We start from the raw sequence: 23,263 nt of genomic DNA, 5'->3' as shown, positions 1-23,263 counted from the left end.
CCATTCCCTCCCCCACCCCACCCCCGCCCCGGAAGAGGAAACCCACGGCGTTTCCTTTGTCAGTGGGAGACTGTGAATGGGGCCTCTGCTACGGGAGGAGGGGAGAATGTCAGCGGTCTGGACGTGGATTCCAGTGTTCTTGGTCCACTTATGGCCAACGAAAGCCCGCACCTCTCAGGAGCTGGCCACCGACACTGTGACAATACATGAGCAGAAGAAATCCATGTGACCTGGATCCCGCCAGTGGGAGTTTCCAGCACAAGGCAGGGCAACAACCCGAAAATAGAAGGTACAACTTGCAGACATTTTGAGAAGTGCACTCGCCAAATCAAAACGCCACGCAGGCACGAATGGTCCAGGGCACGAGGCGGTGTCTGTGGGAGGCCAGTGGCCAGAGCCTGGGGTGCTCCCGGGGAGCCCCAGAATCTGGCCCTGGTCAGGTCTCAGCATGAACTTGTGGGGGCTAGCGGTGACTGCGGGTGAATCGGGGACATGACGTCTGTATGGGAGAAATACAGACGTTCACACACGGGCCGAGGAAGTACAAACACACCACGTTCATGACTGAGGAAGAAGAATCATGAATGTATTGATTCCTCTCGGATTCACTTCCAGGTTTAATGAAATTGCAGGAAAAGATCCCAACGGAATCATTTGCTGGAACTCTACCGAATGGTTGAAAAGTTTATCTGGAAGAATGTACAGGAGAAGAGCTGAGGAAACTTTGAAATATAAAAATAATGAGAAGAGATAGTTACTCTAGGATGTTAAAAACCTATTATAAACCGACGATATAGTCCTGGATTGAGGGAAAGAGAAAAACAGATCAGTGGCACAAAACAGATACCAGAGCAGGGAACCTGGCCCGTCAGGAAGTTTACAACCTGCTCGACACATCAGAAGCAGAGGAAGAAACGGGCATAAAACGAACAGTATTTTATGTGGCCTCACCTCATACACAGAACTCCATTCCCGACAAAGATGAGAATTGAAAGGAAGCAGAAAATCATGTCAGGTAGAATGCACTTTAAATGAATGAATTTCTGATTTCTACACTGAGGGGAGCTTTGAAAGCATACAAGTAGTGGAAGGAGTCTTCTTTGTGTGTTTATTTTTGAGAGAGCACGAGCAGGGGAGGGGCAGAGAGAGAGGGAGACCCAGAATCCGAAGCAGGCTCCAGGCTCCGAGCTGGCAGCACAGAGCCCAACGCAGGGCTCGAACTCACTAACAGTGAGATCAGTCTGACGCTTAACTGACGGAGCCACCCAGGCGCCCCCAGAAGGAGTCTTAATCAGAGACCTAGCAGATAGGTCTTTAACACTGACTGTTAAAGGCTTAGAATTTAAGGGTTTGGGGTGTTAAGAACAATGAAGTACACTACAGTCGGAAGGTCAGGAGGAGAGCAATGCTCTTTGGAGCACAGGAATGAGGACGATGAGCCCTGATCGGTCATCCCCGTGAGCACATCACCTCCCCTTCTCTCCCTCCGTGACCACACCGGCTGCGACCCGGGTGTCCGCCCTCCGGATGATTCGTTCCTGACGTTTTCGTTTCACCAAGAGGTCACCTACCGTATTCTTCACTCTTGGCCACAGTGACAGGTGAACAGTCAGAAGAGAGGCCACCAGCTCTGGCCACCAGGCCACCCGCCCACCTGCAGCCTGGGCCCACGTGCCCTTCTCCCCCATCAGACCACACCGGGCTTTTGGAACTCTTGCCCAGGGGCCCACGGCGCCCCATACCCCGTGCCCCCAGGCATCCCACGCCCTCCGAGGGCTCCGCTCCAGCATCTGCCCTTCCCAAGACTCTCCCCCCGTCATTCCCGCCAGCAAACAAACACGCCGCTATCCTTAAAAACAAACTCAAGCACAAGCCCTTTTTTCTTGTTTCCCTTTCTAGCTACTGCTCCTCTTCTGCACTCAGATTGTAGGTTTTTTTAATTAAATTAATTAATTAATTTCATAAGTATACTCTTTGATCCCCATCACCTATTAACCCATCCCCCACCCACCTCCCCTCTAGTGACCATCAGTTTGCTCTCTGCAGTTGAGTCTGTTTCTTGATTTGTCTCTCTCTCTCTCTCTCTTTTTTCCCCCTTTGCTCATTTGTTTCGTTTCCCAAATTCCACATGAGTGAGGTCATACGATATTTGGCTTTCTCTGACTGATTGATTTCACTCAGCATAATACCCTCCAGCTCCATCCACGCTGTTGCAAATGGCAAGATTTCATTCTTTTTGATGGCTGAGTAATACTCCATTGTATCTATATACCACATCTTCTTTATCCATTCATCAGCTGGTGGACACTTGGGCTCTCTCCGTAATTTGGCTACTGCAGATAATGCTGCTATAAACATAGGGGTGCACGTATCCCTTTGAATTCGTGTTTTGTGTTTGGGGGGTAAATACCCAGTAGCACAATTACTGGATCGATGGGTAATTCTATTTTTAACCTTCCGAAGAACTTCCGTACTGTTTTCCAGAGCGGCTGCACCAGTTTGCATTCCCACCAACGGTGCACGAGGGCTCCCCTTTCTCCACGTCCTCGCCAAGACCTGCTGTTTCTTGGGTTGTTAATTTTAGCCAGTCTGACAGGTGTGAGGTGATAGCCCACTGTGGTTTTGATTTGCATTTGCCTGATGATGAGTGATGATGAGCATCTTCTCATGTGTCTGTTGGCCGCCTGAACGTCTTCTTTGGAGACATGTCTGTTCGGGTCTTCTGCCCATTTTTAGTTGGGTTATTTGGTTGTTGACTATAGATTATTTTTATATTTATTTTTTTTAAGTTTGTTACTTTTATTTGGAGAGAGAGAGAGCATGCACACAGGAGGGGCAAAGAGAGAAAGAGAGAGACAGAATCCCATGCAGACTCCACGCTGTCAGCACAGAGCCCGACACAGGGCTTGAGCTCACAAACCATGAGATCGTGACCCGAGCCGAAATCAAGTCAGAGGCTCAACTGACTAAGCCACCCAGGTGCCCCGACCGGAGACTATTTCAACATAGAATTTATAAACATGATTTCTCCTTTGATAAAATGAATTTCCCGTAGGGAACTTGGCCAGTTTCTTGCTCGTGGAGCAGGTAGATGCCTTTCTCTGTCCTCCTCTGGCCGCTCTCCCTGTTCCTTCCAGACACACTCACTTGGGGCACCTGCATGGCCCCTCTCATGTTGAGGAGCTCACACCACTCTATTTAGCTGTGACTTTTCCCCTCCGTCCTTCCCAGGCCACCTGGAGGCGTGCCCACCTCACAGCATCTCTCTTGGTTGGTCGGACAGGTAGCGATTTCTTCCCTGCGTCCCACCCCTTTCCTCCGTGTTTCCCTAGATCTTAATGTGTCTCTTCACTGCTTATTCATTCTTATATCCCAGCCACACCTATCTTCCCACCGTTGGCTATTTCAGAAGGTGAATCTACGAGGACGTGGCACTGGGTTGCCTGGACCACCCTACCGCACAACAGACCCGGGGGCGGAAACCACCCGCATCTATTCTGTCAGGGTCACAGGCTGCAAGTCCAGGATCAGGGTGTCGGCAGGCCTGGTTCCTCCAGAGGCCCCTCTCTTTGGCGTGTAGACGGCCACCTTCCCGGTGCTTCTTTATGGTCTTTCCTCTGTGCCAGCGTCCGTGTGTTTCTCTGTACCTCCTGGTCTCTTCTTGTAATATAGAATCGGGCCACACTGCTGACCACATTTTACCGTAATTACCTCTATAAAGACCCCGTTTCCAATAAAGTCACGCTCTGAGGTACTGGGGGTCAGGACTCCAAATGTCAAGGAGACACGGCTCAGCCCATAACCGGTGGCGACAGTGATGACGGACAACCAGGATTTACTCGGGATTTGTTATGCGCTGAGCACTGAGCTCCTTGAACACACCATTGTGTTGTGTCCTCGACAATGACCTTACCTGCCCATCTTGTCGTGAGCATTCCCACACACACGCGTGACCAGATGCGGGCAGGTTGCTTCCCAATGCCTTCATGACAAGAGCACCCTCGTTTCTTCCTCCACAGGACGTACACCTTCAGCCTGGCCATGGACCTGGTCTCCAGAAAGGACAGGGAGGCCAGCAGCAGGCGAAACGGAGAACCGCACCCTCCACAGACGCCGAGGGACGTTAGCAGCATCCAGGCTTTACAGGTGACAGGATTCCCTGCTTTACAAGGTGAACGAAGGGAAACCACACTTTATGTCAACTCCCTGGGAGACTCAGGCCCTCGGGTACGGCTACAGGCCCGGGGGGCAGAGGGATGGACGCCCCATAGCCGTGAGCCGGGCTGCAGGCCCCTCACGGCAGCCTGCTGGGCATTGCAAGAACACAAAGCATGTGTCTGTCATTCTGTCAGTAATGATGCCAGGACATAAAGCAGGGAAAACGCAGGGACACAGCCTTCCCCAGAATCCTGGACTCTAATACCAACGATCTCATCAGCAAGTTGTGTGGCCCTGAAGAAGCCACCTCCCCCAGAGCCCCAAAAGTTGGAGGTTCTGAGCTTCCAAGTCTGCACTGGGAGAGACGATGCTGGTGCTCGGTAATCGTGAGGGCCAGAGGCCGCAGGGCCAGGCGTTGGGGCACAGCAAGGGCACAGAGGCCCTGCCACCCGCAAGGCGTACGTGCATGGGTGAAGGCTGCCCGCAGGACCTCCTCGGAGCAGGCAGCCCCTCCTCCAAAGCACACAACTGACATGGTGTCCCCGACGCCGTCAGGGCGGTGGGCAGGCTGGCCCTCCGGTTCCTTTCCCAGGAAGCCCCAGGGGGCAGGCCAGCACGTGCAACCAGCCCTTGACCACTTCCCACTTCAGTGGGGATGCCTCTCTGACCCGAGGAGTCTCCAAAGTGATTCCTCCACGCCCCGCCACCTGTGCCCCCACACTGCGCGAGGACTTCATCCCGGCCACCTCCAGCCAGCGTGGGATATGTCAGTCCTCATTTTACAGATGGGAAGACTGAGACTTATGGAGGGGAGGAAGCTTGCGGGGGCCACTCAGGCACATAAGCGCCCCTGAACTTGGTTGTTCTGGAGGATTACGGGAAACAAGGTGCCCGCCGCAGGCCAGGCCCTCAGTGCTGAGAGTCTGTTCCTGCGCAGAGAGCAGGCCTGTGCTGTCTGGCTTGTCCCTGTGTCCTCAGCACCTGGCTCAGGGCCTGGTTTGTAAGTCTCATTGGATGAATCACCGAATGACCCAATGAAGACCCTCATCGGGACTCTTGATCGAATCACCCTAAATCCAAACTCGCCCTCCTTCCCCAAGAAGCCACCAGCCCCTCAGAGGCTGCCTCCAGGCTGAGGTGGGCTTGGTCCAGATGAGAGCTGAGCACAGGACGCTGGGCACTGGGGAGGCCACAGATCGTCCCCTGTAGATGGATCTCCAGTTCCAGAGCGGCCCCGAGCAGAGCGGCCACTGGCTGGGAGCCAGAGACAGACAAAACCAGGGCTCCTTTACCCAGACTGCCCAGACTCCGGAAGGCACAGTGGAGGCGGGACTTGCCCCCCTTGGTAGGCTGCAAGAGAGAGGGTATGGACTGGGGTGGGGCTCCCTGAGGCCGTGCCCCCCTTTCCAGATGGAGGGCGGGAGAAGCTGGAACGGGAGGGTCGGCCCACAGATTGGCCTGTGTCTGAACTTGCCGCGGCTCTAAATGGGCAAAAGCCCGACAGACGTTTCCCTGCGAGCCGAATGCTCCTCACCCGGTCTGAGGTCCCCCCTCCACATGGTAAGGAAAGAATACAGTGGCATCAGCTTTGGTGAATGGACGTCAGTAGACTGAAGAATGGCCCCGAAGATATGGGGAGCTAATCCCTGGAACCTGCAAATGGTCTCTTATAAGGAGGAAGCGTCTTTGCGTACGGGGCTGAGCTAAGGGTCTTGATGGGGAGTGTCCTGGGGGGGGGGGGGGGCCTAAATCTAATCACAGCAGCCACTAGGAGGGGGAGAAACAGGGGATCTGACCCACAGGAAAGAAAAGAGCACGCAGATACACAGAGGAGGAGGCTGTGTTGAGTATCGGGACAGAGACCGAAGTGTCTCAGCCAAATCCAGGGATTGCTGGGGCCCCGGAGCTGAGAAAGCCAGGAAGGATCACCCCCTAGAGCCTCAGAGGGAGCACGGCTCTGCTGATACGGTGACTTCGGAATTCTAGCCTCCAGACCCTGAAGGAACACAGGGTCTCAGCCCTGTGTTTGCTCTCAGCCTCCAGGCGGTGATGCGTTGTTACAGCAGCAACGCTTAACCTCCACCCGGGGACCTCGTGTCTAAAGAGGCGACACGGCCCTGGTATCCCCTGGACCCCAAAAGCAAGGTCATTCCACTCCCCGTGGACCCTGCGCTTTTTCTTGATACACCTGTTGCAAAGCTCTGCATTTCAAATTTCAAATGCTCCAAATTTAAAAACCCAGGGAAGAAGATGCTCCAAACTCAAAACCCCAGCCCAAAGCGATCAACAGTACTTGGAGACTCGGTAAGCAGACTAAGGCTGGGAGCCCTGTGTGTCCTGCAATCTGCCTGCAGACAGGGGGCAGGGATGAGACATTTTAATGTTCATCCTCCTGGGGAAGGGCATCCTGGTGGAAATAGGCGTCAACCATACTTCACAAGTGGAAGACAAGACCAACTTCCCTTTGGTGCTCTACCCGAGAAGGTGGGTGTTTGCCTCCAGAACCAAACGTCTGCACCCTGTATTAAGAGACCATCATAATATTGGCTTTGCTTTGACCATATGTCCACTTTGGAGCATGGGCCCCGAGGCCCTGAGAACCTGTGCATGGAGACTTGGAATGTTCCACGGGCTCACAAGCAACACATTTCATGCACACATCAGAAGGCAGCCAAACTGGCCAGGAATGGCCAGCGGGTTAAGCCGCTGGAGACTGTGCGTGGCTGTGGACTTCACGAGGGACGAGGGTCTGTCAGGAGCTGTCCGTGGTACTGGCCCCAAGAACACCATGAGGCACGTGGTGTTTGCCCGCCACCTCCTTCTCAGCACGTCCCAACACATGGTGCCACTTGACCCTGCCGACAAACTCAGAGAAGTGCTGAGAAAGGAGGCAGATGGTGCAGACCCTCTGGTGCAGACTCTGTTTGAAGAATCAAATCTGAAAGGGAACGGCCAGTAGCATTGCCTGGGGTACAGATGTGTCGTCTCTCCAGGGTGCTGGGTGTCCAAGGGATCTGCGTTTTCCGTTCTAGCATTTGGGAGAAATCAGAGCGGGCCTGGGGATTGGTGATGGGGCTCCATGCTGAGGAGGGCCATGTCTCGCCACCTCCCTTCCTTACTCCACTCTGCAGCAAAAACACACAATATCAGCTCCTTCCTTCTCACCTCTAAGCCCAGCCTCAAACTGCTATGAGGCCAAAGATGGGAAGCAGGAGGAAAGGGTCCATCTGCGAAAAAGGAACTGGGCAAAGACAAGCTGACCACCAGCTACAGCTGCCTGCCCAGTGCCCTTCTCATTCTGACCATCCCTGGTGAGCTTGGCCAGTCCATCCTGGTGACTTTGGCCCATTCATCCCCAGTGACCTTGGCCCACCATCCCCGGTGACCTTGGCTCCAGGCATGACCAAGTTCCATGTCCTACCGGAAGTCCCCCCAGCCCTCCTGCTGTGGTAGGACTTGCCACCTCTGCCTCTCATCTTCTTCTATGACTCATCTTTCTATGTTTCTCCCTTGGTCCCAATGAGATCCAAGGTCCCTAGGTGGGGAATCTGTGAACTGAAGCTTGTGTCCTAGTCTCTGACATGCATGCTCCCAGTATGCTAGGCCCCAGGGATGCTGACAGCAGTATCTACATGCAGGGAAAATACACAGTATCTATTATATGATAATATATATGTATGGATATAGATAATGTCCTAAGAAGTCACTATGGAGCGATACTCTTGTCTGAATGTTTGCGTCCCCCCAAAATTTGTATGTTGAAATCCTAACTGCCAATGTACTAGCATTAGAAGGTGGGGCCTCTGGGACTCGATTAGGTGAGGGGAGGTGGGGCCTTCATGATGGGATTAGTGCCCTTATACCGTTGCATCCACCCCGATCTCAGATTTCCAGCCTTCAGAACTATAGGAAATAAGGATCTGTAGCTAATAGCCCCCAGCCTGTGGTGTTCCATGAGAGCAGTCTGGAGGGACATGGGGTAAGGACCTAGAAGAAACAGAAAGGTAGACAAGTTGATGTGCGATGTATGGCATAGGTTATTCCTGTGGGTTTGCTTTCCCTTTATAATGTCATAATGCCCAGGAAACAGAAAGTGGCCAGAAATTAAAGAGATTCCCACCTTCAATTCCCAACCTTCTTTCATTGCAATGACTTTGGCGAAATGGGCTACAGTCCCTGAGCAAGGAAGGATGAGACTCTGTTTCTAGGCTACCTGTGGGATGACGAGGGGAGGTGCCCATTGAGTAAGTCTAAGAATGGGGGTGTTAAATTGCCCATGTCTTTCCTCCACCATCTCAGGCCACAATAGCGAGGAAGAGTGTGTTGGTGGTGCGCCACGGGGAGAGAGTGGATCAAATCTTCGGGAAGTCGTGGCTGCAGCAGTGTTCCACTCCTGATGGTAGGTACCATCCTGGCAGGATCTAGCCCCAGAAAGTATATAGATCTAACAAATGACATCACTTCTCCGTTTCCTGAGCTGGGTCCCCTGTGGCACCGTTCTTCAGGGTGATAGTATATGTGGGAGGGGTACGTGCTATACCTTTCTCCAGAGATATTCTATGCGTGCACACTGTCTGTAAGTATCTTACCTCAAATGCTTTGTGGAAGATGGGGGAATGGCTATCAACAGTAAGCAATCAGCTGGTGTGACCCATGGACAGTCGTCTTTATTCTGGATGCACACACGGCAAGTTGGTTAGCGAGTACAGCATTGAGTTGACACTGTGTCACTGTGACCTGCGGTCTCTGAACCCTCAGCTGCTGGCACAACCCTATCTCAGTCTCATTGCTCTATCTCTCTGAGATAATCTTCGCTGCTGTGGTCGCTTCCCTGCAATGTTTAGCTGTGCAACTCAACCGATGGACATATTTTGAACGTGTGTCTTGCTTATCCCAAGTTCACCCCACTGGATACCAGGAACGAAGGACAGTGCTTATACCCACCCACAACGATATGCATCTATACCAATGCAGATCCCTGAACGGAAATCCCAGCATGCCACAACATCTAAGCCACAAATAATTGTACAACTGAAGATACTGAATGAACAGAGTGATAAAATCCATTCACAGTAACTGGTCTAGCTAAGCTCTTTTGGAATTCCTGTGGGAGCCCAGCAGGATAAGAAAAGGGGGAAATGAGTAGGGAAAACCACTGGCAGATGACCAGCATGCACCAGGAAAATTCTGAACGGATTACGTCATGGCCAAACATATCTACAAGACCCTACGGAAGTGATGCTATGCTTGTCTCTATAAAACAAGATCAATCACAGACGCAAAGGCTCAGGAAAGAGACAACAGGATGACACGTGGCTGTGAGGACAAATTGACATTCAGACGTGCAATGAGAAGAAACTTCCCTGTAATACAACAATTATTGAAACCACAGATTGAAATCGCACACCACGTCAGTGTGCGTGTGGCCGTGGCGGTGTGAGAACCGACACAAAACAACCAGCGCCAAGGACGTTCATTGGACATCATGGAAAGAGGAAGAATATTGACAAAAGACTGAGCCATCTACAGGGGAAAGACACCGGATAGTCCCAGCTGGAAGGAGGCTCCTGGTGGCTCTTTCCACAGGCCGAGCAGGCCTTGATAATGTGAATACTGACAGTCTAATTTGTCCAAACTTTGTGTATTACATTGTTTAATCAATTACAATGGGGTATTCAGGGGGTGCTGCCAGACTCTCCTTGGACCCCAGATTTCCTCCTCGTTTCTGCTCACTTCTGGCCCTCATATGGCCCTTCATTTCTCAGTGGTGCTAGCCAGTTGACCCCCCTCCCTCTGTGAGGCTCTACACCATCAGACCCTAACTTTGCTCCAATCCTTATCCTCTTCTGAGCTCCGCTCTCTGCTTCTCACAGATAAAGCGTCAACGAGGACAAAAGACTTACGTGGAACAGGTTAACAATACCATCAAGGGACCTTCTCTGGGAAGAAAACAAATACGACTTTCCCCAGAAAACACAAGATATGTTTTGGCATTTAATGAAAGCCTTTCTTCAAACAAAGTCTCTGCCAATGGAAATGCCAAGGAGGGAGCTCCCAGGAAAGTCATGCATGAAAGCAAGGCATTCAAAGTAGCAAGCTGCCTCTTTGTGTTTGTGAAGGGCTAGGAGGCCATGTGGAGGGCTGGGCTGGTGTGCTCGGGCAGGGTTAGTGACGGGGTCCACCCCAGGATGTGCAGCAGGTCTCAGGAAAGGAGGCTGGGCTGCTAGAAACTACCAGCAGCTGGGAAGTTTGGGGTTGCTTGGGAGGACGTGAGGGCCTGGTGTGGCATAGTGTCCTCTGTAGGGGTAATCAATAATTCAATATGAGGTTGAGCTTACCACTTATCGACCACCTCCCCTGAGCCAGGCGTTGGGATCCGGGCATTACCACACTGATTCGTTGTAACAGTTCTATCATTTCTCCCTTTCACTAATGAGGGAGAGTAAGTCAGTTGACTCTAATCATACAACTAGTAACTGGTGGTCCCAGGATTTGCACGTGGGATTGTCAGATCATAGAGCTCAAGGTCAAAGTCAGGGTAAGCGTTTTGCAGCCTCTGGTTGGAGGGTTGAGGGGAGACCCCACGGATCCACCTGATTTCCAGCAATCGACTGAAGGAGCATTCTGGCCACGTGCACTCTGTCCCCGGGGACAATGTAACACACTGTCAGCTGCAGGGATGGGTAGAATTTCCCTTCCGTAATTAATGCCAACTTGAGATGTCTATCAAGTTTAGCTCAGTCAGTAATGGAGACATTCCTTTCTTAATCAAGAAGATTGTATGAGTGAATCTTCTTGAGGAGACCTCAGGGGACACAGAGGGTCTCCAGGTTTCTGGGGTTGACACCTGTGTCCTGTGCATTTGAAGAGATGTGTCATGGTTGACTCCACATCGCAGAGCACCTTTAAGAAAAAACACAGATGAGGGGAGCCTGGGTGGCTCAGTCGGTGAAGCGTCTGAATTCAGCTCAGGTCATGATCTCACAGCTCGTGAGTTCGAGCCCCGCATCGGGCTCTGTGCTGACAGCTCAGAGCCTGGAGCCTACTTTGGATTCTGTGTCCCTCTCTCTACCTCTCCCCCACTTGTACTCTGTCTCTGTCTCTATCTCTCAAAGATAAATAAACATTAAAAAAATAAAAAAAAAAAAAAGAAAAAACACAGACGACAACAATTTAAATGATAACCTTGCTTCCGATGTGGGTCGTGATCTTGGGGGTTCCAAACCTGCACTCAGTCGGTGGACCTGAACGCCTGGTGACTATTTATGCTTCAGGGAAATACTACCGGCCAGACCTGAACTTCCCTTGCAGTCTGCCCAGAAGGAGCAATGGAATCAAAGACTTTGAAAATGATCCTCCACTATCATCGTGTGGAGTTTTCCAGTCCCGCATGGCAGGTATGTTTGGGGACCATTCTGGTAGAAATAGTAACATTAATCACAGCAATGATGATCACTAATGCATACTGAGCCCTTGCCACATGCCCGCGGAGGTCCGCGTCAGCATTAACCCCATTCTGATGAGGAAGCGGCTCAGGCACACAGAGGTTAAGGAAGTTGCACAAGGCCACACAGCTAGTAAGTGCAGGTAGAGGGGTTTGACCCAGGATGGATAGTTGGGGGGGGGGGGGTCGGAAGGAATGAAAGATACAAGAGAGGGGAGGAAAAAGCAATGAACACTAAAAAAATTTGTTTTTTAAAGAACATATCCTCTCTGATTTTACTTCAGAATCTGTCAGTCTGGGCTTATGCTTTATGTCTGGGGTTCTGGTCCCACACGGTTGACTTTTTGGAGCCAAAAAAGCCAACGGGTTCATCTGGTCTTCATTTTATGAATGAAAAGACCCGAATCAAGAAATGAGGGAGGTGTGTGGGCTTGCACACTGCTGGTTACCGGAAGGTGCTCACGGTCTCTGAAGGGGTGTCCGTGCGGGCAGTTTTTGACCTCTGCACTCATTTCCGGGGACGCCCTGATGAGGTGCCACAGGTGGAGTGGCTCCATCAGCAGAAATGTGTTTGTTCTCTTGCGGTTCTGGAAGCCAGGCGTCTGAGTTCCTCCCGAGGCCATGAGGGCGGCTGCTCCAGGCCCCTCCTCTGGACTTATAGACGCCGCCTTCTCCCTGGGTCTTCACGTCGCCTCCGTTGCCTCCTCGCCTCCCTCTGTGCCCATCATGGCTGTGTCCAAACTCCCCCCTTTGAGAAGGACGCCGGTCAGATTGAACCGGAGCCCCCCACCCCCACCCCCAGTGACCGCATCGTCACCTGACTGCCATTGTAAAGACACCGTGCCCAAAGAAGGTCACACTCTGAGGAACGGAGCATGAGGACCCCCGCAGATGAATTTGGGGGGTACGATCCAGCCCGTGACAGCCTCCCCTACAGCCTTGCCAGCTTGGCACCGTGCATTTCCTAAAAAGGTCCCCTTCTTTCCCAGGGGCCAGGCCCTCTAATTTTGTGAGAGGAAATGTGAGCTCTGGGCTTGTCCCTCTCTGCTCAGGATCTCACAGCCTGAACTCCAACTGTCAGCAGGGCTGAGCTCCCATCCGGAGCCTCTTGGAAGCAGTTGCAGTTTCCCCCAAAAGACTGTTGGGGGAATTCGGTTCCCTGTGGTCGCAGGACTGAAGTCCTGGTTCCCTTGCTGGCCATCACCAAAGGGCTTTCTTTTCTCAGCTCCCACGCTCCTTGCCACGTGGCCCCCTCCATCTCCGAAGCCTGCAGTAGGGAATATCTTGCATACGGAATCCGCATACCTTGGACTCTCTGACTTTTTTTCTGTGACAGCCAGAGATAAATCTCTGCTTTTAACGGGCTCGCCCGGATGGGTCAGGCTTACCCGCAATTATCTCGCTTCTGCCGTAGGACACAACACTCCCACATTCACAGCCTCCAGCCACACTCACGGGGACCTTACGGGTGGGTGCACCAGGGGCTGGAAATCTCGGGGCCATTAAGATCCTGCCTACCTCAGGTAGCGAGCCAGCCCTCAGAGTCCTCCCCATGGGAGGTTACAATTTTGAAGAGGGGTTTTTGCACCTGCTGTTTTCCAGGAGAAGCACTGCTGGACAGCGGCATCAGAATCACCTCCGTCTTCACCTCCCCAGCCCTCCGCTGTGTGCAGACAGCCAAACACATCCTGGAAGGTCGGTAAGAGCTGCAGTGAGCATCGCAGGTGGCCCTGACCTCATGGTTATTCTCCAAAGGGGGGAGGGAAGGGAACGGGGGTAAGAATCGGATGAGTGGCAATGAATGGCCACAGAAGTCGCAAGACAGTTTTGGACCAGTCCTCCGAGAGCTGTTAGCAGACACTGAGCCCCTCAACATTTCTGGAATGCCAGGATTCTAATCGAGTGGCAGGAGCCTGTCATCACACTGTCCACCTGCATCTGCTTGTATCTAACATATGTTTAAAAAGAGAGAGAGAGAGAGAGAGAGAGAGCAGAGGAGGGGCAGAGAGAAAAGGAGAGAGAGAGGATCCCAAGCAGGCTCTGCACTGTCACTGCAGAGAGCCCCACATGGGGTTTGATCCCACGAACCGTGGGATCATGACCTGAGCCGAAGTTGGACGCTTAACTGACAGAGCCCCCAGGTGCCCCTGCCATGTGGCTTTCAAAACAGCATCCGAGGAGGGGTTTCAAAAGCCCACAGAGCTGGGAACAGCTGTGGTCCCTTCTGAGGGCCAAGCTCATGACTCTTGCCAGGGCGAGAGGAGCGGCTGCTGGGAGCTGTCCAGCACCACTGAAGGCTGATGTCCCTTAGGAAGCCCCCAGACCACCTTTAGCAGCTTCTGCCCGCAGGAAAAAGAAAGTTCCTGCCAGAGAAGTTGCAGCCTGTTCTGGGGGCCTTGGTTCTTCGTCTGCTGCTGGAGCCCTGCCCTGCCCTCTTGGAGGGAGGGGGCGGGGGGCAGTGGACATGATGTAGTCAGCAGTGCAGGAGCACAGGCCAAAGCTCCACAGTGATGGGACAGAGGGCAGAAGACGTGGACACAGACACAGCAGGTGTGCTAATGTGGGGGAGGGGGCTTGCCTCTACTTTCTTAGAGACAGTGGGGGTCAGGCCACCAGCTGGAAGTGAGAAAGGGAAGGACTTCTGGAGGTTTGGGGTGCACGGGAGGCACGACATGTCTATCAGAGAGATAGAGGGTGGTCACTGAGTACTGACTTTACATGGAGACCCAGCCACCACAGGGCCTGGGGCTTTCCTGCAGGGGCAGACGTGGAGGACCAGGTGGAGAGCTGGAGCAAATGACGGGTGGGCTCGACACGTGAAGTACAAAGTTCTCAGAAATGTTCTCCGGTGATGATAACGTCAACGTCTCTAATACGATGTCTCGTGGACTTTTGGTCTATATGCAGAACATCCTCTTTTATTATCACGATGCTGTTTAAAGTCCAAGTGTATAAATTCTGGGTCGTTCAGGAAAATCAGGGCGCTCGACCTTCTTCACAGGTCCTGGAACAGGACAGACCTGTTTTCAGACTGACATCTGAAAGGCTTACATGCTACCCTTAGTTTCACTGTCATGTCAGTGACTGTCCAGATGGACCATTTCCCAAAATGTGACCCACAGAACAAAGTGGCCGCAAGATGGCTCCGCAGAAGGAGTGGCCAAGACCATTTGGGAACCTCTCCAACTGTTCCCACTGGACACACGGGCCCTCCACAGGCTGGAGGGAACTCAGGAGCCTGGTTAGACCGTGTAACTCCCTTTCGTAAATGTGCTTTGGCAAAGGAACTTGTTCCGTGGACCTGGAATACGTTTGGGGAACTGATTTATTTCCAGCATTGGAGCTTAATGACATTTTCTCCATTTCAAATAAAAGCATTCAGGCCCTTTTTCCCCCACTCAAAGAGATGGCCTTATGCTATAGGTGTTCTCTTGGTCGAGGTATGAAATTCTCGGGAAGGGTAGCTGGGAGAAGTCTGGGTGTTCCAAGAGACAGCTCCCTTCACCCTTCACCTTCTCAATCTGGGTGTCTGTCAAGATGGCGCCTCAGTGGTGACCAGTGTGCTCCTCGATTGGCCGAGTCTTTTCCATGGATCGCCGGGTTCGTCGACATGGTGTGCTCTCACTCTTGATCAATGATGAGGCCCAGTGCTAGTCTGGCTGTAGAGATATATGGGACCATCAGGGTGAGCTCACTGATAGTGGCATCTCGCAGGCCGGGCAGACTCTGTCACCCCTCCTCAGATGCCTTTCAACCATCTGTGGGTTCTGTCTTAGAAATAGCATAGCAGGGGCACCTGGGTGGCTCCGTTGGCCAACTGTCCAACTCTCGATTTCAGCTCAGGTCATGATCTCATGGTTTATAAGTTCGAGTCCCAAGTCATGCTCTGCGCTGACAGCTCGGAGCCTGCTTGGGGTTCTCTCTCTCCCGCTCTCTGCCTCTCTCTCTCTCCCTTTCAAAATAAATAAATAAACTTAAAAAAAAAAAAAGAAATAGCACAGCTGTAAGTAATCCCAGAACAATATTTGCCAAGGGAAAAAAAATCCACATTTTTTTAAAAAAAGTATTGTTTAAGAGACTCACATAAAACCAATCTGGACACTGAGGATTACAAACGCTTGTATTCCGTTGGATCCAGAGCTCAAACTGGAGAAAACAATTAAGATAAGAGTGGAACCCGGCATCTTTGAATGGACAAAATGGGAGTCTGGCAAAACCACCCCAACCCTCATGACCCTGGACGAGCTTCAGGAGGCAGGTTTCAACGTCAGCATGGATTACAGGTGGGTCACTCCCTCCCTTTCTGCCGGGGTGGGGCACCTTCGTAGCTCCTGCTCAAGAAGAAACATTCACGACAGCACTAAAGACTATATTTGGGGGACCACTGCACTGGGGGTGTGACCAGGGACCAGGACTGGACCCTGCTCTGAACATAATGGGGACAAGTGAGGGATTTTAGTGAAGGAGCAGGGCAGAGGTGGGACGCTACTGAGGGATGGGGCGGTGGGGGGTGGGGGGGCAATTCTCCATGCACCGCCACAGCAGTAGCCTCGCCGAGGCAGGCCAGAGAGAGCGTGCGCAGGCATCACCTGCGGGTGACGGGGGAGGCAGGGTTTGCTCAGGATTCGAGGAGGAGCAGACACCAAGGGTGGGGGTTCCGGCTCCCTGTGTCAGCAGGAGTCTCGCTAAAACCTACTCTACACGGTTGGACACGGAAGCCCACGGTCGGCCTCGTGAGACGCGGGCTCCGGGAGCCCGGCCAGGGTGTGGTCCAGGAGACACGGTTTGTCCTTCTCTACCACAGCCCACTCTTTGCCGTCACAAACCCTCCTGGGGTTCAGTGAGCGTACTTGCTAGAGAGATCGAACGTCGGCCCTCGGCCTGCTTGGGGCCCACACTGAACTGTCACGTGGACCTAGAACCCCGCCCTCCCAGAAGGGCTTCTCCTTCTCCCGCTGACCACACGGCCAGCAGGCCGGCGCGGCAGCCACCCCCGTCTCCTCCTCCAGGCCTGCGTTTCCCCTCGCCTCCCTCATGCCGGCCGAGAGCTATGACGAGTATGTGAACAGGTGTGCGGTGAGCGTCGGATGGATCACCAGCATCCGCCCACGGGACGGTAAGGGCCTCCCGCGTCCCCCAGCCCCCGGCCCTGGGGATGGGCAGCCCCCCGGGGAGGTGGGGTCTTAACCTCTGGGGTGGAAACTGGCCAATTCTTAGAGTTTAGGAAAGCCCCAACCTCGTCCGCCCCCTCCCCAGCCAACAGCAGTGTCACACGGAAGCCTCTGCAGTCACCGGGCGCGTGGCCACATACCTGTCACCACCCGGGGGGGGGGGGTCCCGATTCTGTCACCGAGAGCCGATGGGATCCAGGATGGCAGGGTCAACACAAACCGCTCGTGTCCGCTTCCTAGGAAACAAGAGACTAAGAATGGAACGCGAACCAGATGTCAGGTCACATTCGAACAAAACATCTGTACATGTAGACAGTTGAGACCGTTAGAGAAACCTGAATACAGAATTTGAGTGTGGAGTCTGAATGTGGACATGCCTGAGAAACCGTGTGAATGCTGTTAGGTGTGACGGTGGCAGGCTGGGCGTGGCAGGGTGGGAAGTGGTCACGTGAAGGGGCAGACTGAGGTATAGTCTGTGGAATGGTGGGACGGTGGGGGTAGTGGGGGAGGGGCGGTGTAGCTCACGGATGGTGCGCGATGTGCCAATGGCACGCCATTGCGGCTCCGGGATGCATTAGACCCACCTGTGGGCCTACTGGGGGGATATTTGAAAACATCCGTGGTAAAAGTTGACACGTAACCCTTTAGAATTTTAAGTTAGCACGCTGAGCATCAGCGACGTGTCAGAGACCAAATAAAACGTCGTGGGGAAAATCCAAGCGAAGAAGGCACGCGCTCTGCCCTCAAAGAGTTTGGAGATTGTTGGGGAAAGACATGACATCCAGAGTATTAGGAGTTTTGAATAACACGAGGAAGAGTCTCCGAGGCAGTGAGAGACCACCAGACCCGCTTCCCCACCTGGTTATCCTTCGTCCCTCATCCCACAGACTCAGGCAAAGATGTCTGCTGACGAGGGAAGACCATCTCTGCTCTCAGGGAAGAGCTGAGCACCTGGACTCCCCGGACAGTCCCAACGCGCCAGGGGGACGCGCTCCCTCACATCCTGTAGGAAGAGACCCAAACCTTGCCGCGCCCAGCTCCCCCAAACACAGCCGGCCACGAGGCTGCTTTACAAATGGCCCATTTTGACCGGTTGGCACCCTGGGGAACGTGCTTCCAGAAGCCACACCTTAGTGGCATTTGGTTGATTCTCAAACTCCTGTTACGCACAGTTACTGCGACAGAGGGCCTCAGGACAGACAGTGACGTGAGAGCCTTTCGCTGTACAACGGGGGCCCGTCCTCAGGCCACCGCTGTCCAGTTGCTCCAGTTCGAGCCTCCGTCCTGAGCTGAATTTCAGTGTCCACAGGATGCTCTGCCCTTCCGAGGACACTCCCCCCGTTACAGGGGTGAGGCCTTCCGGAACAGGGATGGGGATCTGCTCAATCAGCTCCAACCCCTCTGAACACTGTCTTGTGACGCTCACCGCAGGGAACACAGCCCATCCGTCCCCATGTGGCTGAGGCTGTCAGGATGCAATGCTTGAGGGACAGGACAAGTCGGATTTGGAAGGTGAGCGGTGCCGGAGAGGGGACAGCATGAGGCAGGCGGGAGCGTGACAGGTGTGGCCAGCGGCAGAGGAGGAGTAAAAACTCCAGGTGGGCTGGAGCGTAAGAGCCGACCCCACCGGTCCCCGGGCAGACGTTATCTGTGAACTGGTCACCGTCCTGCACAGCCTGGCGTCACCTCCACGCACACCCCATGACTCTGCAGCCCAGAGGACTGAAGCCTACGTGCCCACGTCACCCGAGCACCGAGAGCACAGACCCAGAGTCGAAGCCGTGCGTCTGCCTCCCAGGCAGCATCCCGGCTGCCACCGCACCGTGACTTCGGAGGCCAGAGATGTGAGAGTGGAATTAACAGGAAATAGTACATCAGGGCTTCAGTTACGCTGGAGAATTCAGTGTCAGGAAGCAGCAAGAATGAATTGTTCTGTGTCGGCCAGAACCTTCAGGGGAAGCTCTCCACCCGACTGCCTCCTCCAGGTGGATCCTGTGGGGCCAGCTACAGCACCTTGTGGACCCACCAGGACCCGCCAGCTCCCCCCAGCTGTGACTGGTCCCCGTGGCAGTCACGCCCGCCAGCAGAAGACTCGCTCCACCCGTGGACTCGGGGTGTCGTTATTGAAGCGGGAGGCATCAGCAGGCTCCTGGTGGCTGATGCCTTTCAAGCTGAGGGACCCAGCCTTGGAGGCAGCCATCACATCCCGCAAGAGGTGGTCCCTCAGGTCACAGCGCAGTCTCATCCCCAAAGCTCCCGACAGGCGCGGCCACCCCCAGAAGGTGCACGAGGACGTGATACAGCAGGGACCGTGCACACGCATGGGGTACCCGCAACTCGGGGTTACCTGCCGCACCGCTTCCGACCCAGGATCTCTCAAGGCTTTGTGTACCCCGGGGGTGATTCCACCCGATGACTTTGGGGACTCTCGTTCTACTAGAAGGCGCTCTCCGTGCCTGCTCTGACTCCGAGGTGTCCCTTTCTGTACAGTAGGCGTCATCCTGATCGTGGGCCACGGCTCAGCGCTGGACTCCTGCACCCGCCCACTCCTTGGGCTGCCTCCCCGCGACAGCGGAGACTTCGCCCAGCTCATGAGAAAGGTATGTGCCTGCCCCTTCCTCCCCTTCGGGCCGTGAAGTCAAGCACACGGGGTCATCACGCTCCCCTCTCAGAATGAAAGCAGGCGTCCAGACAACCCAGGGCAGCAGGGACGCCCCCCCACCCCACCCACCCTGTGTCCTGAGAATGTGCGCACCTGCTCTTACACAAAGGGCGGTCCTGGGTGGGGGGCTGATGGGAGCGGTTTGTCATCTTTATCATCATTATGGCAACTTTGGCCATTTGCTGCCCAGATAATATGAAAAATAAGAAACAGGCAGTCCCTGTAGTGGACCAGATGGTCCAGTGAGTAGTAAGTCATGTGGATACAAGGACAAAGGACAACTGCGGGGCTGGCTTGCTCTGGGGACCCAGGGTCAGGGGGTGGGGGGCTCGAGGACAGAAAGGAACCCCCACCCTTCGCCTTTGGAGTCAGCCCACCATGGAACACACAAGCACTTGCGGTGACGGCCGGCGTGTCCGGGGCCGGGCTGGGGCTCTGCAAACACTCACAAGAAAAGCTAACAGGTGACGGATGTGTAGAGAAGGGTAGTGAGTGGTCTGCACCGACCTGTTGACCGTCACCCAATGAAATGACTCGAGGCAGGCAAACTGGGGGCTCAGACACACCCCCTGCTCCCGCACCGAAAATCTACTCAGGGCCAGACTTGCCCACTGTCCTTGGCCTTTTTATCAAACTAATCGGCCAGTGACCTTGAGGCCAGGAGTACAGTGGCATAAACGACACTTGGGATGGGTGATGGGCCCCTGAGCTGGTTCCTTCGTGCAAAATCGTCACAGGACCACGACCAGCCCCAGCTTGTTTGCAGAGGGGCAGCCCCGTGCCCTGCCCGGCCCACAAGGGCTCTGTGCCTACGCAAAGTTCCCGGCTTTCGGAGCCCCGCCCTGCCTGCCAGAGAAAGCCGGGTCCTCCCTCACGGGGGGCGAGTCAGAGAGCGATACCTGCGTGCACCCTCTCTCTTCCCATTCACTTTCCTCTGGACCTGAGTGGAAGCCCCTCAGAGTGCCCCCGAGGTGGGCTTTCCCAACTGTGACCCAGATGTTCCCGAGCCCTTAGGGGTCCTGGGCCACCGACTACCACTCTCCGAGTGCAGGGCTCGAGGCCACACTGGGTGAGGATGCACTTTTCTGGGGTTTTCCTGGTCGGCCCCCGCGCACCTGCTCCCCGTCTGTTGCTCTAGCCCCTGTCCACCTCCCCTGTGCTCCCGTGCTGCCCGCTCCTGCTCCCGCGCCCCTCCCCCCTCTCCTGGGGCTCCAGGTCACCCCCACGATGGCCACCGCACATGCCAGCTGCTGACCGTTGCATGTGGAGGCTGTTCCAAAGCCCTATTAGTCTTTGCAGCCCCATTCCCACCCACTGCCCCGACCCTTGGCCAGCCTTGAACTTCCAAATTCCTCTGACATTTTTATCCTGACACTTTGGTGCCCACCCCACCCCATCCCCAAATAAGCTGCACTCGCCTGCACACAGCAGAAATTTACCAAGGGGCTCTGTGGAGCCACGGGCCTTCAAATCGAGGGCAGACGGAAACAGATTGTTCACGACCTTCCCCTTGCCCACCCCATCACGCTGCCTCCCCATGTACACACACACGCACATGCACACACATACAGTCACACGCATACACACACAACCACACTGGTGTACATGTGCATGCACAGAGATGCATACACATATGTGTGTACACATACATACATGTGTGCACATGCATACACACATGTGTGCACTTGTACAGGCACACGTGCATACACATGCATGCACACATGCATGCACACAGGTGCACACATACACATGCGCATGCGCACACATGTGTGCATGCACACACATACATACACACACACATGCACACTGGTGTACACGTGCACACACATACACAGGCACATGCACACAGGGGTACACATGTACATGTATACGTGCACATGCACACATATATACACATGCATGCACACATGTGTGCATGCACACACATACACTCACAGACACAGATGCACACAGGTGTACACACACAGGTACATGCACACAGGTACACACGTACACATGTGCACACATATATGTGTATGCACATACATGTGTACGTGCACGCATGTGCACATGCGCGCATGCGTGCACACGTGTGTACATTGCACACATAAATACATGCATGCATACATGTGCACGCATGCACACACATGCACGCAGGGGTACACATGTACATGTGTGCATGCACACACACATATATACACATGCATACGCACATGTGCACATGCACACACATACACTCACAGACACAAGTGCACACAGGTGTACACACAGGTACATGCACATGTGTGTACATGCACATATGCATGCACACGCGTGTACACATGTGCATACATGTACGTGCATGCACACACACACACACACACACACATGCACAGTCTCTCTAAGTAGGAGAGAGTCATCCTGAGTCAGCGCCATCATCCACGTGGACCCCCACCGCATGTTGGAATTTCTGCAAATTTTGTCTCACCAAGAAATTTCCAGACATCAAAAGAGAAGAAAAACAGGAAAGCAAAACATGCAAACGACAACAACAACAACAAAGCCTTAAAAACAAAGATTTCCACAAACACGTTCATTTTACAGATGAAGGGATTAAGGTCTAAAGTCTCACTTTGTGGTTTTTTCCTGGGCTCTGAAAACGCCTATATCTTTTTGCGATGCCAACTTTGAGAATGTAAGTCACTCTTCAAGCTGTAGCCTGGGCACCGTTGAGCCTCGGGCAGGGTACTTCTGTGCCGCAGGGTGTCCTGGGCACCGTAGATATCAGCAGCATCCTTGGCCTCTGCCCGTTAGATGCCAACAGCACCCCCAGTGCCACCAGCTTATTGCTGGTCCACAGACATCGCCCTGGTCCGTGGGAGCGAGGGGCACGGCCCTGCTGGGGACGGCTGTGTGAGGCACCAGCATCATGTTTCAGGCAGCGGTGCCAGCGAGAGCCCATCGTGCCCACCTCCCCGGCCCAGCAGGGCCTGTCTGTTGGGTCTAGAGCGACTATAAAATCGATCGACCTCCTACAAGATATTAACAAGTGATTGAAAACTCTGTCCTAGATTCCTTCTCTGGGTATGTGCTTCTGCGAAGAAAATAAAGAGGAAGGGAAGTGGGAGTTGGTGAACCCTCCCGTGAAGACGCTGACCCACGGCTCGAACTCCGCATTCAACTGGAGGAACTGGATCCCAGGCAGCTAAGAGACTCGCTCGTGCTCTGCGCGGCTCGTGCCGAGGAGGCCCAGCTCTCGGCGGGGCTGGGCGACGCCGGCGTTTGAGGGGGTCCGACGCCCCCTCAGTGTGATTTGTAGAAGCACAAGACGCACTTTCACGTCCCAGGACGTTCAGCCACCTGCCGCCACCTTCGTAGCCGCCGCAGGTGGACCTCTGTCCTGCGAGCTCAGACCCTGTAAGGTGTGGACATGCCGCGTGGCCCGGAGGGAAGCGGGTCACCGTGACCCACCACAATGGACAGAAGGACCTGCCCACTGTGGCTCGTGGGTTTCCCGTCATTCTCCCAGTTCTGTTTCAACCCTCTTTGGGCTATGTCTACACAGACCCAAAGGGGGCGTAATATGCAATAAAATCTCACCAGAAACCACCCACCGGCTGGAAATCAGGGCCCCGCAGCTCACAATGCCCGCTCCCCGGGTACCGGTTCTATCGCCGCACAGTAAGTCACCACGGAGCGGCGGTCAGGGACAACACGCACTTTTGAACACACACACGCAAATCAGTCCCGTTCCGGCTCTGCAGGTCAGGATTCCTAAGACAGGTCAGCGGACTCCGTGGCCCCCAGAGGCTGTGGGGGGGTCCGTCTCCTGGCCTTTCCCGGCTGCAGAGACCCCTGCCCTCTCCGCCT

The 23,263-nt window shown here is 54.1% G+C and overlaps 1 protein-coding gene across 5 annotated transcripts in view; it reads left to right on the top strand.

Moving 5' to 3' along the window:
- The window catches only part of UBASH3A (ubiquitin associated and SH3 domain containing A), a 39,515-nt gene extending 16,512 nt beyond the window's left edge, over window positions 1–23,003 (top strand). Inside the window, exons 7-14 of one of the 5 annotated variants that reach the window (XM_040483850.1) lie at window positions 4,020–4,146; window positions 8,458–8,557; window positions 11,433–11,555; window positions 13,205–13,297; window positions 15,741–15,885; window positions 16,612–16,718; window positions 19,267–19,373; window positions 22,465–23,003. In XM_040483850.1, coding sequence (XP_040339784.1) covers window positions 4,020–4,146; window positions 8,458–8,557; window positions 11,433–11,555; window positions 13,205–13,297; window positions 15,741–15,885; window positions 16,612–16,718; window positions 19,267–19,373; window positions 22,465–22,602 — 940 coding nt within the window. In that variant the 3' untranslated portion in view covers window positions 22,603–23,003. Of the gene's footprint in view, window positions 1–4,019; window positions 4,147–8,457; window positions 8,558–11,432; window positions 11,556–13,204; window positions 13,298–15,740; window positions 15,886–16,611; window positions 16,719–17,013; window positions 17,186–18,204; window positions 19,374–22,464 lie in introns of those variants that run through there. The other 4 variants (XM_040483849.1, XM_040483853.1, XM_040483851.1 and 1 more) reach the window with 4 other exon arrangements.
- Window positions 23,004–23,263: the final 260 nt, after the last annotated feature.

Source organism: Herpailurus yagouaroundi, unplaced genomic scaffold (assembly GCF_014898765.1).
Source record: "Herpailurus yagouaroundi ecotype Mexico unplaced genomic scaffold, PumYag 162, whole genome shotgun sequence".
Classification (NCBI taxonomy): domain Eukaryota; kingdom Metazoa; phylum Chordata; class Mammalia; order Carnivora; family Felidae; genus Herpailurus; species Herpailurus yagouaroundi.
Note: the sequence above shows the minus strand (reverse complement) of the source record. Positions and strands in the feature narration are given on the sequence as shown.